This window comes from Diplotaxodon limnothrissa, linkage group LG20 (genome assembly GCF_057381915.1).
Source record: "Diplotaxodon limnothrissa isolate DT_005_m linkage group LG20, D_limnothrissa_male_GT1.1, whole genome shotgun sequence".
Classification (NCBI taxonomy): domain Eukaryota; kingdom Metazoa; phylum Chordata; class Actinopteri; order Cichliformes; family Cichlidae; genus Diplotaxodon; species Diplotaxodon limnothrissa.
In genome coordinates, this window is record NC_140615.1 from 4,335,127 (window position 1) to 4,349,376 (window position 14,250).

The window sequence follows — 14,250 nt, forward strand, 5'->3', positions numbered from 1 at the left end:
CAGTTTTTACCGTTTCTTCCCGCAGTAAATATAAACAACGACAGTATTCAGGAAGAAAACCAAACATTGCAGATATTTTTATCATAACTCTGGTTTTACGTGGCCGATCAACACAATTTAAAAACTGGTATGAAGTCCACACTTTTTCCGTCAATTGTTCCGTCTGTCCTGCTCACATCTCCAATGGTTGTCCAAGTTGTCATTAACGTGGCTTCACTCCACATCAGCCACGCCGCTTTGCTCGCTAAAACACCGGTGTCACAAGGACGCTGTCATAGCCTGTCAACGACGTTGATTAGCTGCGTATATACGAATGTGAATCGCGTTATTGGCTGGACTATGGGATAAGGTGGCATCGTTCTAATCCCATACGGGAGCAGCCAGTCACTGACTGACTAACACTGCAAAACAGAATTGTTAAAGTTTTAATTTTAATTTCAATTCAGGTTAGATTTTTTTTTGTGCGCAACGCAGATTTTCTGTGCGCAGAGACCGTGGCAGCAGTGCGCAATTGCGCACGCACGCAGCTTAGAGGGAACATTGGTCTTCACCCATTTAATAGTTCTGGGCCAGCTGCAAGAAGTGCATGCACACACGCAGACACACGCAAGCCAATATGCAAACACAAACAAAAGCTGTACACCAGATATTGTCCTTTTGATGTGACATGTGGATGGGATGTTTAATATGTTGTGGAAAAGGAGTGAAAGGAATTTCCTCCCTTACATGGTTCTTTTTTTTTTTTACTGCAAACTGCATTGTCATGCAAAGCAGATGAGAGGATGCCCAAATAGGACAAGAAGAATGAGATGCAGAGAAAATAAGTGCAGAGGTTTGGAAGCTACAGTGAGTTATGGTAACCCCAAACACTGTCAAGCTGTTTGGGCTGGAGCAACTGTACATATAACACCCTCCTCTGTACGAACAAAACCATGAAGTAACCAGAGCATGAACTGTTATTGTAGTGAAGGAAGGGGAAGCCAGTGTAAAAAGATACAGTCTGCTCTGTGATTACTGAGTTAGCCCCACACTTTGTTGACTTTGTTCTGCTTTGCGAAAAGTGTGAGGAACGAGCAGGAAAAACGATGCCTATGGAACAGACAGAAAAGCCTGACTTCATGTGAAAATTATTTGTGCAATGCCGGTTTCCACATTGCTGAATCCCGCTAAGCCCATCGAGGTCTGTGGCCTGAGCCGGTGTGCTTTACACACCTCTGAGCGCACACACACACACACACACACACACACACACACACACACACACACACACACACACACACACACACACACAAAAATTCCTCTGCAGTTATCCTTATTTCACAGCAAATGTTTTGTCTTGTGTAAGAATAATAAAGATAAACTTTTGATAAAAGGCTATACAGTGGGGCAAAAAAGTATTTAGTCAGCCACCGATTGTGCAAGTTCCCCCACCTAAAATGATGACAGAGGTCAGTAATTTGCACCAGAGGTACACTTCAACTGTGAGAGACAGAATGTGAAAAAAAAAAAAATCCATGAATCCACATGGTAGGATTTGTAAGGAATTTATTCGTAAATCAGGGTGGAAAATAAGTATTTGGTCAATAACAAAAATACAACTCAATACTTTGTAACATAACCTTTGTTGGCAATAACAGAGGTCAAACGTTTACTATAGGTCTTTACCAGGTTTGCACACACAGTAGCTGGTATTTTGGCCCATTCCTCCATGCAGATCTTCTCGAGAGCAGTGATGTTTTGGGGCTGTCGCCGAGCAACACGGACTTTCAACTCCCGCCACAGATTTTCTATGGGGTTGAGGTCTGGAGACTGGCTAGGCCACTCCAGGACTTTCAAATGCTTCTTACGGAGCCACTCCTTTGTTGCCCGGGCGGTGTGTTTTGGATCATTGTCATGTTGGAAGACCCAGCCTCGTTTCATCTTCAAAGTTCTCACTGATGGAAGGAGGTTTTGGCTCAAAATCTCACGATACATGGCCCCATTCATTCTGTCCTTAACACGGATCAGTCGTCCTGTCCCCTTGGCAGAAAAACAGCCCCATAGCATGATGTTTCCACCCCCATGCTTCACAGTAGGTATGGTGTTCTTGGGATGCAACTCAGTATTCTTCTTCCTCCAAACACGACGAGTTGAGTTTATACCAAAAAGTTCTACTTTGGTTTCATCTGACCACATGACATTCTCCCAATCCTCTGCTGTATCATCCATGTGCTCTCTGGCAAACTTCAGACGGGCCTGGACATGCACTGGCTTCAGCAGCGGAACACGTCTGGCACTGCGGGATTTGATTCCCTGCCGTTGTAGTGTGTTACTGATGGTGACCTTTGTTACTTTGGTCCCAGCTCTCTGCAGGTCATTCACCAGGTCCCCCCGTGTGGTTCTGGGATCTTTGCTCACCGTTCTCATGATCATTTTGACCCCACGGGATGAGATCTTGCGTGGAGCCCCAGATCGAGGGAGATTATCAGTGGTCTTGTATGTCTTCCATTTTCTGATGATTGCTCCCACAGTTGATTTTTTCACACCAAGCTGCTTGCCTATTGTAGATTCACTCTTCCCAGTCTGGTGCAGCTCTACAATACTTTTCCTGGTGTCCTTCGAAAGCTCTTTGGTCTTGGCCATGGCGGAGTTTGGAGTCTGACTGTTTGAGGCTGTGGACAGGTGTCTTTTATACAGATGATGAGTTCAAACAGGTGCCATTCATACAGGTAACGAGTGGGGGACAGAAAAGCTTCTTACAGAGGACGTTACAGGTCTGTGAGAGCCAGAGATTTTCCTTGTTTGAGGTGACCAAATACTTATTTTCCACCCTGATTTACGAATAAATTCTTTACAAATCCTACCATGTGGATTCATGGATTTTTTTTTCACATTCTGTCTCTCACAGTTGAAGTGTACCTCTGGTGCAAATTACTGACCTCTGTCATCATTTTAAGTGGGGGAACTTGCACAATCGGTGGCTGACTAAATACTTTTTTGCCCCACTGTATATGAGAGACGTTTAAGAAGAAATTATGTTTTGCACTGATAATCAAGACTAAAAGCTTGGGTTATGTAATCATATAAATAGAAATGGGACTGAATTGTTTTTTTTTTTCTCAAAGATATTTTTATTGAGTTGAAGCAACAAAGAAAAGCAAATACACGCAGAATTGACAAACACCAAACAAGCAAGTTTCACAGCGACTGTTAAAACTGAAATATCAGAATACAGATTAATGACACACTCACATGTCTTATAATTGCTTCCAGCAGTTTATCCCCTACCCACAACACTTAGAACCCCTATCCCTCAGACCAGGAAGGAAAAAACCAAACAAACAAAGCAAGAAAAAAGAAGCAAACAAATAAAAACAACATCACAGATAAATCAAAAACAAAATAAGAAAAACACACAAACGACTAACAATAAATAAATAAATAAATAAGTAAATAAATAAAAAGAAGAAGAAGGGGGGAGGATTTACTGAGCAATGCTGGAAGTCGGGTTTGTAGCCTGGAGGCTGGAAAAGTATTTCAGGAATTGCCCCCACACCTTGTAAAACTTACCGCTGTTGTTGCTAATCGCATACCGGATCTTTTCAAGGCTCAGATAGTACATAAGGTCCCTCAGCCACTGAGCCTGGGTGGGCAAAGGGGCACCCCTCCATCTTAGGAGGATTGTACGTCTAGCTACAAGGGAGGCGAAGGAGAGCATGCAACGCTGTGACAAGGTCAACCGTGCATCAGCCTCTCCAGTGGTGCCAAAAAGCGCAACTAAAGGGTCAGGATCCATATGGTGTCCAACAAGTAGGGATAAGGTCTGAAATATATCTCTCCAGAATCCTTCGAGGCTAGGGCACTTCCAGAACATATGAATAAGGGAAGCCTCCGCACTCCCACACTTATCACAGGTAGGGTCAACGTTCGGATACATACGGGATAGTTTGACTTTGGAGAGATGGAACCTATGCACAACCTTAAATTGTAAAAGACAGTGGCGGGCACATAGGGACGTGGAATTAACTAATTTGAGTATTAAGTCCCATGTATCCATAGACAGGGACTGATTTAAATCTTGTTCCCAGGCCGTTTTAATCCGATCTATCGAAGAACCGTTCATGCTCACCAGCCTGTCATAAATAAGAGAGATAAACCCTTTACGTGTTGGGATTAGGGTGAGGAGCATATCCCCTGGGCTTGCAGCTGGTGCTACCGGAAAGTTTGGAATCTGAGATTGGAGGAAATGTCTGGTCTGCAAATATCTGAAAAAATGTGTACGTGGGAGATTAAATTTTTCAGAAAGCTGGGCAAAAGATGCAAAAGTATTGTCAAAAAATAGATCATTGAAACATGTAATGCCCTTATCATGCCAATCTCGAAATATAGGATCAGATAGTGATGGCTGAAAAAGGGGGTTAGAAAGAATTGGACTTAGAAGGGAGAAACCTGTTAATCCAAAATGCTTCCTCATCTGAGCCCACACCCTCACCGTGTGCCAGACAACTGGGTTATCGATTGTCTTGTTTGGGGGAAGGGGGAGTGAAGATCCAATCAGGGCCAGGACAGAAGAGCCTGTGGGCGAGTTCAACTCCATGAGCACCCAGGATGGGCAATTACCCTTGTTGTGGAAGTAAAGCCAAGATATAATGTAGCGCATGTTTGCTGACCAATAGTAATATCGAAGGTTAGGCAGTGCCAGGCCTCCACGACTCTTGGGTTTTTGGAGTTGAGCCTTGTTCAATCGAGGGCGTTTACCCCTCCATATATAAGATGAGATAATTGAGTCCAAGGAATCAAAGAAGGATTTGGGGATAAATACTGGTAACAATTGGAAGAGATACAAAAATTTAGGAAGTATATTCATTTTGATTGAGTTGATTCTTCCCACCAAAGAGGTGGAGAGAGGGGACCACTGTGCCAGATGTTTTTTTGCATTATTTAACAGAGGAAGGAAGTTCGCTTTGAAGAGACATTTATGTGTCCTTGTAATAATTACACCTAGATATGTAAATTGATTCCCTGCTATTCTAAAGGGGAGGTATAGTCAAACACTGGTGCCCCTCCATCCACAGGAAACAACTCACTTTTACATAGGTTGAGCTTGTATCCTGAAAACTGGCCAAATTGGCGAAGTATGGATAACATTGCAGGTACAGATATTTTGGGGTTTGAAATAAAAATTAAAAGATCATCGGCATACAAGGATACTTTATGTTCAGCACCTTTCCTCCGGATCCCATTGATCTCCCCACAGCTGCGGAGTGCAATGGCGAGTGGTTCTATAGCCAGATTGAAAAGAAGAGGACTTAAGGGGCATCCCTGACGGGTTCCTCGTTGGAGGTTGAAAGGCCGCGACTGTATGGAATTAGTAAAAACTGAAGCGTTAGGGCACATATATAATAACCTTATCCATGAAATAAATTTCGATCCAAAATTGAATTTATCTAGGATCGTGAATAAATATTTCCACTCTACCCGATCAAATGCCTTCTCCGCATCTAGGGAGAGAATGCACTCAGGACCCTGATTGGAAGGGGTGTATAATACATCCAATAGTCGGCGGATATTGGAATAAGAGTAACGATTCTTAATGAAGCCTGTTTGATCTTCGGATATAACTGAGGGCAAGATATTTTCCAGCCTACGCGCCAAAACCTTGGCCAAAATTTTAGCATCAACATTTAATAGAGAGATTGGCCTAAAGGATGAGCATTCCACAGGATCCTTACCTTTCTTTGGGACAAGAAAGGTAAGGATGCCTCGTAAAAGGATGGCGGAAGTCTACCACACTTCCATGAGTCGGAAAGGGTTAAATGTAGTTGAGGTAAAAGCAAGGGTGAGAATGCTTTGAAAAATTCTACAGGAAAGCCGTCAGGGCCAGGGGATTTCCCAGGCTGCAATGAGGAGATGGCTGCGCTCAGCTCCTCTGGCGTGATGGGTTCATCCAATCTGTTTTTACTATCAGAGGAAAGCATAGGTACATTCAAAGTCTTTAGAAAGTTATCCATTAAAGTGTTTTCCTGCGGGAATTCGGAGGTGTAAAGTTGGGAGTAAAAAGCCCTAAACGTATCATTAATTTTGGAAGGGTCCGAAGTGATATTACCATTAGCCATTCTAATCTTCGTGATATGTTGTTTTGCCTGGAAGCCCCTTAACTGGCTGGCAAGCATCTTACCCGATTTATCGCTATGAATATAAAACAAACTCTTACTCTTCAGGTGCTGACGTTCAATTGAGTGCGTTGAGAGGAGCTCAAATTTAGTCTGAAGCTCCACGCGCTTATTGTATAGGTCTGGGCTTTTTACCTTAGCATAGAGCAGATCTATTTCTTTGATTCGGTTGACTAAATCGAGTCGTTCTATACAGGCCTTCTTCTTCATATTAGCAGTATAGGAAATAACCTGTCCCCTAAGAAAGGCTTTTAGCGTATCCCAAATTATTAAGCTAGAAGTTTCTCCTACGGTATTCGTTTTAAGAAACAAGTTTATTTGTTCTTTCATGAATTCCAGGAAGTTTACATCTGCCAGGAGAGTCGAATTAAAACGCCAGTGTCGTCTGGATTGAGGGATGTCTGGGAAACTCATTGATAGCACAACAGGGGAATGGTCTGATATCACTATGGTCTGGTATTCACAGGATCGGACCCATGGAGTCAGCTGCTTATGAATAAGAAAATAATCGATCCTAGAATAAGTGTGGTGTACCTGTGAGAAAAAAGAATACTCTCTTCCGTGGGGGTGTAAGCAGCGCCAAACATCAGAGACACCACAGTTAGATAAAAAGGATTGGATGAAAAGAGCAGATTTACTGACAGTGCAGGGATTCGGGGAGGATCGGTCTAACACAGGGTCCAGCCAACAGTTGAGGTCACCACCAAGTATAAGAGAATATGAGCTCAGATCAGGCAACAACGAGAAAGCACGCTGGAAGAAAGCTACATTATCAATATTAGGGGCATATATGTTGGCCAACACAACTTTCGTATTACAGAGTTTACCCGAAACAAAAACGTACCGGCCACTCGTATCAGAAATTACATTATGTTCCTCAAAAGGAATATTTTGGTCAATTAGAATAGAAACGCCTCTGGCCTTAGCCTGAAAGGTGGAATGAAAGTGCTGCCCTGCCCATCGGGACATAAGACGAGAGTTATCCGAATCACGGAGATGTGTTTCTTGAAGAAAGACAACAGCTGCTTTAAACTGCTTTATGTGTGAGAGCACCTTCCTTCTTTTAACAGGGTGGTTTAAACCTTTGACATTCCAGCTTACAAAGTTCAAGCGACTACCCATAGTCCCGCACTGAAAATGTAAGAAAACAGGTGCAGCTGAAAACAGAGTACAAAAAAAATGACAAGCAAGCGACTAAAACAGAGAGTAGAATGGTTCCCGGATCCCCCAACTTGACAAAACAACATAAAACCACCCCGGCTCTGAAGGATGTCTCCCCCCTCCCCCCATTCCCCATCCACCCCCCCACCCACAAGACAGCTGCCAAGGAAAAAAGCAGCAAGCTCTCCAAAACACACATTGTGTACCCTCCAGAACAAAAAACTCTTCCTGTCTAACACTAAGAACAGACTTTAGCTCCCATAACGATGATTACAGTAAGCACAACACTCCTCTATGAGCAGTAGAAATTTGTTAAAGCAGTCACCATAGAACCACAACAGAACCAATGATCAACTTTGGGGACAATAGAAGCAATGAGATATGAATAGCCCCCCAGCTAGTAAATAGCAGAGAAGAAGGGGGGGGAGAAAAAAAAAAAGGAAGAGACGTCGGTAATGCCTGGATATGAACGAAAGTCCTTCCACATCCCAGGAGACGAAGATAGCCAGGACAATCTACTCACAGGGCTGACCCGCGGACAAACGTCAACACCAGATAAGCAGGCTCTCAGGGTGATTCGGCTGTAGCGGGTAGGCCGTCCAAGTACCTCCTCGCTTCATCGGCCGAATGAAGCCAGCGTCTTGCGCCGTCAGGAGACGTGATGCGAAGTCGTGCAGGATACAGCAGAGCGGGCTTGAGACCCCGTTTGTACAGCTCGGACATGGGACTGAATTGTTTACACAACCTTGTAAATTACTTTCTTAAATGGGGAAAAAACAAACCAAAGATGACAATAATTTGCCATTGACAGAATAAACTGTGACTTCCTGTCGGATCATTCCTTCTAAAAGGACAACATTTATCTCTAAATATTTCATTCCACATCGGCAGTCATGGCCACTAATGTGCTGGCTGGAGTTACGCACTTTGAACTCCATCACACAACAAAGAGAAGCAGGAGTTTTTGTGTTAGCATCGACTCGCTGGCCTCCATTGAGTGTTTATTTGTCCGTTCCATTTATATCTCTCCATCCAGCTGTCCGCGACTTCCCACAGTCCAATAGGTGACTCTGTGAGGCAACATCTGGATTCCTTCCAGCCCCTGTCTATTCTAAATTAACAACACTGCGATGGCTTTCTTCTCTCCTTGTCAAGGTGCCAGAAGACGAAAGCACTTAAACCACAAGTGTGAATGTGTGATGACAAAGCAGCAGAGAAGCGGTCATCTGAGAAACTCCTTGTGTTCTCTACACTGTGCAGTATTTATGTGAGCAGATCACTTTACTCGCAGTATACATCAACTCTATAGGACTAAGTGAGAGGCTGCAGTTGTGCTGTTTTTGTTGATGCTAAATTGTTTTTCTGTGGAGTGAAGAGTCTTTGCTAAACCTTATTTGGGGCACAGACAGAAATAGATAAGCTAAGTTTAAGTCTCTGTAATAAACTAGATCACATCAGCATGACTTTCCCCTGAGCACCTCTATGTCATAAACTGGATGCAGAAGGAGGGCATGGAGTTCATAAGGCAACATAATAATAACATTAGTAAACCATAACCAGTAAAAATCACATCCAATCTGCCTGTAAAGTTGAAGCTGGCATCAGCCTCGAGTCTCCATCAGCAGCACACAGCTGCCACAGTGTGCTCAACCAGTGGCAATGCACTACAGGAATTTAGAAAGGAAATGCAAGATACCGCACTCCCTGCTCACAGAATTAACATCTGTAACAGATTTTTCTTTTTTTTGGCATGTGTGCATGTGTGTGTCCCCGTTATGAGAAAATGTGACAGGACACAAGCTGCTGACGTGCTGCCTTGTTTAATGCACTGCTCTCCGTGAATATCGAGGAATACCAGTGGGACAGCGCTGCCTCTCTTGCGCTGACAAAAATAGCCATCATGTCCACTGAGAGTTCAGCCACAGCCTCCAAGCTGAACATGTTTACAGAAAAAAAAGGAATTGTTTTTCAAGAGTTTGCAAGCTAGCACAAATGATATTTACTACGCACAAAGCCTTAAAACTTTTTTATCGTAACCGGATTTATGAACATAAATGCTTAGATTATCAAGAGAGATTTTAAGTGGACTGCAACGGCCAAGATGGTTACTGTCACAAAGGATTTACTCATCATCCAACCAAGTCTAGTCTGACTACAGCAGAAAAACCACACTGACATGTGGTTTTCTTTTTTTCTGCCAACTCCACAGATATTTTGGTTTGTTAATTTTGGGTAGGTTTATCCTGCTCGTGTTCCTTGAGATAGATTTATTTTTCCCTCACCCCAAGGCCGTCTTGAATTCCCGTAGCTTTGTACGTGTTGCAAAGTAAACACGTTAACAGGCAGATTTAAATATGCTGTTTTTGGGGCTGCATGGGAGTTAGGAAAGGTGGAGACATTTTCATGCGACTTGGCCACCCATAGATGGGATACAATTCAACTACTTCAGCATGTGAAAGATAAATCTGCTAAAGCTGGTTGTTACTTGAGTTCAGGTGACTAGTTGCAGCTAGTTCTAGACTGGAAAATAAAAAGAAGCACTGTAGATGACGTGTTGCTGTGAAATAACAGACCTTCCCATCTGTCTAGAGAAAAAGGAATTTATAGATTTTCGCTTTACTACAACCAATAAAATAAAAGTCATTTATTCACTTTCCTGGAGGAGACACATCCACTCGACCTGTTCAGGCCAGTCTGAGCAGCCACATTATTGACATTTCATTTGCATGGAAGCTTTGACCTTTGCAGCACAATCTGGTCAGGATGTTCCACTGTTTAAGCGGGACCCAATACAATGCATGAGCTCTATGTGATTTCTTTATTTGTAAAGTCCAGGTTTACTGATCTGTTGTTTCCAAAAGAAGAAACCATTGTTACAAAACTCCACCCATACCGAGAGTCAATCGTGTGTCAAAATTCATCTTTAAAGACTCAAAAGCACATAAGAGACACAGTCTGAATAAAAAAATACAAAGACTGCTACTTCTGCTCCTTGCCCCAAAGCAGATCAAGTGGCAAAATCCTGTTGGTTTGTCTCAACACTGGATGATGGATAATTGGTCGAGCCCCATCAGAAATCAGTCTTTAATGATCCAGTATTTAAAAAGCTGTTTTGGGTCAGTTTATGCTTGGATGGTGCTCTTTGCGCTGAAAGCCAAGTAGTAGACCAGGATACCAATGAGGGCAGCAACCACTTCAGTAGACACCCATGGGCCATTCCATGCACCCTGTAGTGAGCAGGGGGGGGGAAAGGAAACAGGTTTAAGGACAAGAGTAAATAAGGCAAATGAGGGACAGCCAATCAGAAGAAAGTTGGCTTAAATAGTAGTTTTATGGTTTTAAATGGAGAGAGTTTCAGAGTGAACGGCCTGTGGGGCTGCACAAGTGCCAATAAGAGGCAGATAAGGTTTATTTTTAAATGAGAATCACACAAAGCTAAAGGTGGAACTGGAGTTTCATGTTTACATGAGTTTGTTGTTTTGAATGAATGCAGAGATTCCAACCATAAATCAGACACTGGCCCCTTGGATGCATCCGCACAGGAAACAGCAAAGAGACCGCAGCAAGTCAGTGACATTTGGTAACGTCAAGCAACGAGGGGCAAAAAAATGCTGGCAACATGAAATTGGTGGACCCCTGAGTCAAACTTTTTGCAACTCTAAAGAGAGCAATTTAAGCCACTGCTAATGAGAGCGTAACATCCTGTTGATTGTATGACGGTATGATGCATGAGTGGGAGGTAAATAAAGTTAGAGGGTTACCTGCACACTATCATGTCAAATTTCTGGTAATCATGTGTACTTAAGTCCAAAGTTCACTTGCCATTTGCTCTTCTTTAAGCTTCACTAATTCTTAAGGAAACAATATGACTACTCTGCAAAATAGAGGCCTGTAAGAGTGTGCAGTCAGGCGATAATCTCTCTGGGTTTATTCATTCACTGGAGACCTTTCAAACATGCCAGGAAGTTACGTGATACTTGATGTAAGCTCACTAAAGCTGATACAATTTAAGGGCGTTTACTGGCTTTTAATTTACAAGATAGCAGGATCATGACTCAAGTGATGTGTTCAGTCTGAGATCCTAGAAGAAACTCACCCTGTGGTCAATGTTGACAGAGAAGAGAGGGTGAATGGCATTTACGTCTTCATTGTTTCTCTGGGCCTGGAGCAAATGAGATTAACAGATTTAATTGAAATTAAAGCATATTTGATTATAAAGACGACTCATTTCAAAACAAGTGGAGCTCAAGCAAAGGAAACCGTAAGCTGATCAACAACACATAATACACTAACCTTGCGCAGGGCACTGTAGGACTCCTCATCGAAGAATTTGACCTGATATGTTCCAGAGGTTGCCTGTTTGTGAGGAAGACTCCAGGACACCTGATGGAAGAAAGTACACATTTAATAATAGCTGATTATTTACTTTTTTTTGTTTCTTTAAGATACTTTTAGTTTAAAAATGTGTCTAAATGTAAAGCCTCGAGTCTGTACTAAAAGGCAAACGTGTATTTTAATGGCCTGCTGATGAAAAGGTTAGGGATAAATGTAAACTACTGTCTAAGCAAGTCATAAGGTACAAGTATCCTAATGACCCCGGTAGTCCTTATTTGAAAAAGACACTCACCTATAGTAAATCAACAATATTTCTTTTTTTTTTTTTTATAAGCTCTACATGAGATTGTTCATCTGTGAAGGGTCAATAAACCTCGGGGCAGCCACCTAATCAAAGACATCCTGTGACTATTAATTCAATAGAAATTACTTTTGACAAAGGAATTTAATATATTTTTATTGCACTGGTGTGTGTGTGTATTAGTGTGTTGGTTCACTTAATTTCTATAATTTGCTGTCCACTTTTTCCTTTTTATTGCAATTTACTGAAATTACTGCTACAAGAAGTCATGAAGTCATGACCAAACTGGCAGGAAAATCCAGTTAAAGGGCAGCATGTTTTGATATCAATATGTATGTACGAATCCATCCAGCATAGTGAAAATGTATAACAAGAGGAAGTACTTTGATATTTTCTCCCACCTTTGCTTATAAGCTTTAAGGGTGGTCTCAATTAAGAGCTGATCAGTATAGGCTAATACCAGCCAACTGACTGCTGTGAGTCTATCAGTAAATGAGATTACATTTACATATATCTGTAACTAATATTTATTAGTTGTGTAATACTGATTTGGTGCTGTCTAATCTTGGCTGAAAAAATTCAAACCGTTTCTGAAACTTTTTATAATGAGACATTATTACTGGCACAAAGCTGATAAAAACAATGAGAAATAAAGCAGTATCGGGTAAAACTGTAACCACGATCATCTGGCTCATAATAGATTTAGACAGCACTAAAATTATTGTGACTATATGTTCAACCTTCTGTAGTTCAGTACCCATAAATCTACAAAGTGCTACTACGTTTTCAGCTGCTCCCTTTATAGGGGTCATCACAGTGGATCATTTGCCACCAGCTTCACCTGCACTCTTCCTCTTTTTCTCCTTCCTGGCTGCTTCATACTCAACATCCTTTGTCCAGTGTACATTTAGAGTTTCCTACTCTCACCTAGACTAGCCTCCTTCTCTCTCCCTGCCTCCTATCATCTTTTCCCCTTCTCCTCTTAATTTGTCTTCAGTCAGTAGTAGCACACTATCAACCAGCATCCTGTTGGCCAGCAGCACTGGAGGTGGCCATTGTTGTTAACCTGGGCCCCGATCGATCTGGTATGGAAACCTTTTCCTTGATGCCCCGCATGTTTGATTTGGCAAAGATTTTACACCAGATGCCCTTCTTGATGCAAACCTCCCCTTTCATCCAGGCTTGAGACTGATTGATTTTTTTTCACTCTGCTAACAAATCAGATTCAGTAAAAGCAAGTACCTTGACCTGTAGCCACATGTGAATCCATACCTGGTACTTTCCAACGTCCTGTCCTCTGGTTACAGGGAACTGTCTTCCATTGACATCAGCATACAGCGTTACGCTCTGCAGAGAGCAGAAATCACCATGAGTGCTCCAGTAGCATCAGTACATCATTGTGCTGCTGGCTGTGTTAGAGGTGGACAGTTACCTGTGCTCCGTTGGCGCAGGTCAGGCTGAGTTCAACGATGAAGACAGACTCTGATGAGATGACGGCGTCAGAGGTGGTGTAGGCCGACGGAGTGATGACTGGGTCCGTGCAGCTCTCTCCTATGGGCACAAAGAGCAGAGTTGAGGTCAGCTGAAATCCTGCACATGATCATCTACACAGCATCTATAGATAATACAACTTTCACCACTCTGCCCTCCTGTGGCTACGAGATTGCGGGTAGTGATTCAATGAATTAGCTACTAGCTAAAGCTGATTAGCATTACAGGCTTATTAACCCGGTATTCTCTCTTACAGAGTTGTCTTACCTGAGCAGGCGACCACCAGCAGCGCAAAGAAGGCGGCTATCCGGATCATCGTGACGTCTCGGAGGTTGTTTAAGAGGTTTCGTGTTGCTCCTGAGGTCCAGTTGCCTGAGTGCTCGGCTCCTTCCAAACAGTAAAAAGGAAGAAGTCCACCTCAGCTCACAGCGCTTCTGCACCTCTGCGTCTGCGCACCAATGACGTGGACTCTCGAAACCGCAGAGCACCCTGGGAAAGTGCCCCGTCGACACGTCATCAGAATCAAAATGGCCGGAAGTCAGTAAATGATGGATCTAAACAGCTTTAACAAACTGACCTTATTTATTTTTTTACAAATTTCTAATGAAAGCCTCCCTCATGGTCATTCACACCACAGCAAAGTAATAAAGTAATAGACAGACAATTAACAGAAAAGTTTAAACTGGACAAAAGTAAAAATAAATAAACGAGTGAAAGAAGTAAAGAAATAAATAATACACTTTCTGTGAATTACAAAAAATGTTGTTTTAGAAATAACAGCACAGTTTGGGGAATTAGATTATTATTTTT

The 14,250-nt window shown here is 42.5% G+C and overlaps 1 protein-coding gene across 1 annotated transcript; it reads right to left on the reverse strand.

Annotated features, from left to right (window-relative positions):
* Positions 1-9,476: 9,476 nt before the first annotated feature.
* ssr4 (signal sequence receptor, delta) lies at positions 9,477-13,883 on the reverse strand. Its single transcript, XM_085344450.1, has 6 exons — positions 13,708-13,883; positions 13,382-13,500; positions 13,222-13,296; positions 11,607-11,696; positions 11,410-11,475; positions 9,477-10,540 (listed from the first exon to the last, which is right to left on the reverse strand). The coding sequence occupies exons 1-6, from the start codon at positions 13,754-13,756 to the stop codon at positions 10,436-10,438; spliced, it is 504 nt and encodes a 167-aa protein (XP_085200576.1). The 5' UTR covers positions 13,757-13,883; the 3' UTR covers positions 9,477-10,435.
* Between the last annotated feature and the right edge of the window lie 367 nt (positions 13,884-14,250).

Excerpts from the sequence above, each read along its gene's own strand:
- ssr4 (XM_085344450.1), bottom strand. The coding sequence starts at position 13,756 with ATGATCCGGATAGCCGCCTTCTTTGCGCTGCTGGTGGTCGCCTGCTCA. Across the intron at positions 13,297-13,381 it reads CCTGCGCCAACGGAGCACAG|AGCGTAACGCTGTATGCTGA; the intron begins GTAACTGTCCAC and ends TGCTCTCTGCAG. Across the intron at positions 10,541-11,409 it reads CTGTCAACATTGACCACAGG|GGTGCATGGAATGGCCCATG; the intron begins GTGAGTTTCTTC and ends TGCTCACTACAG.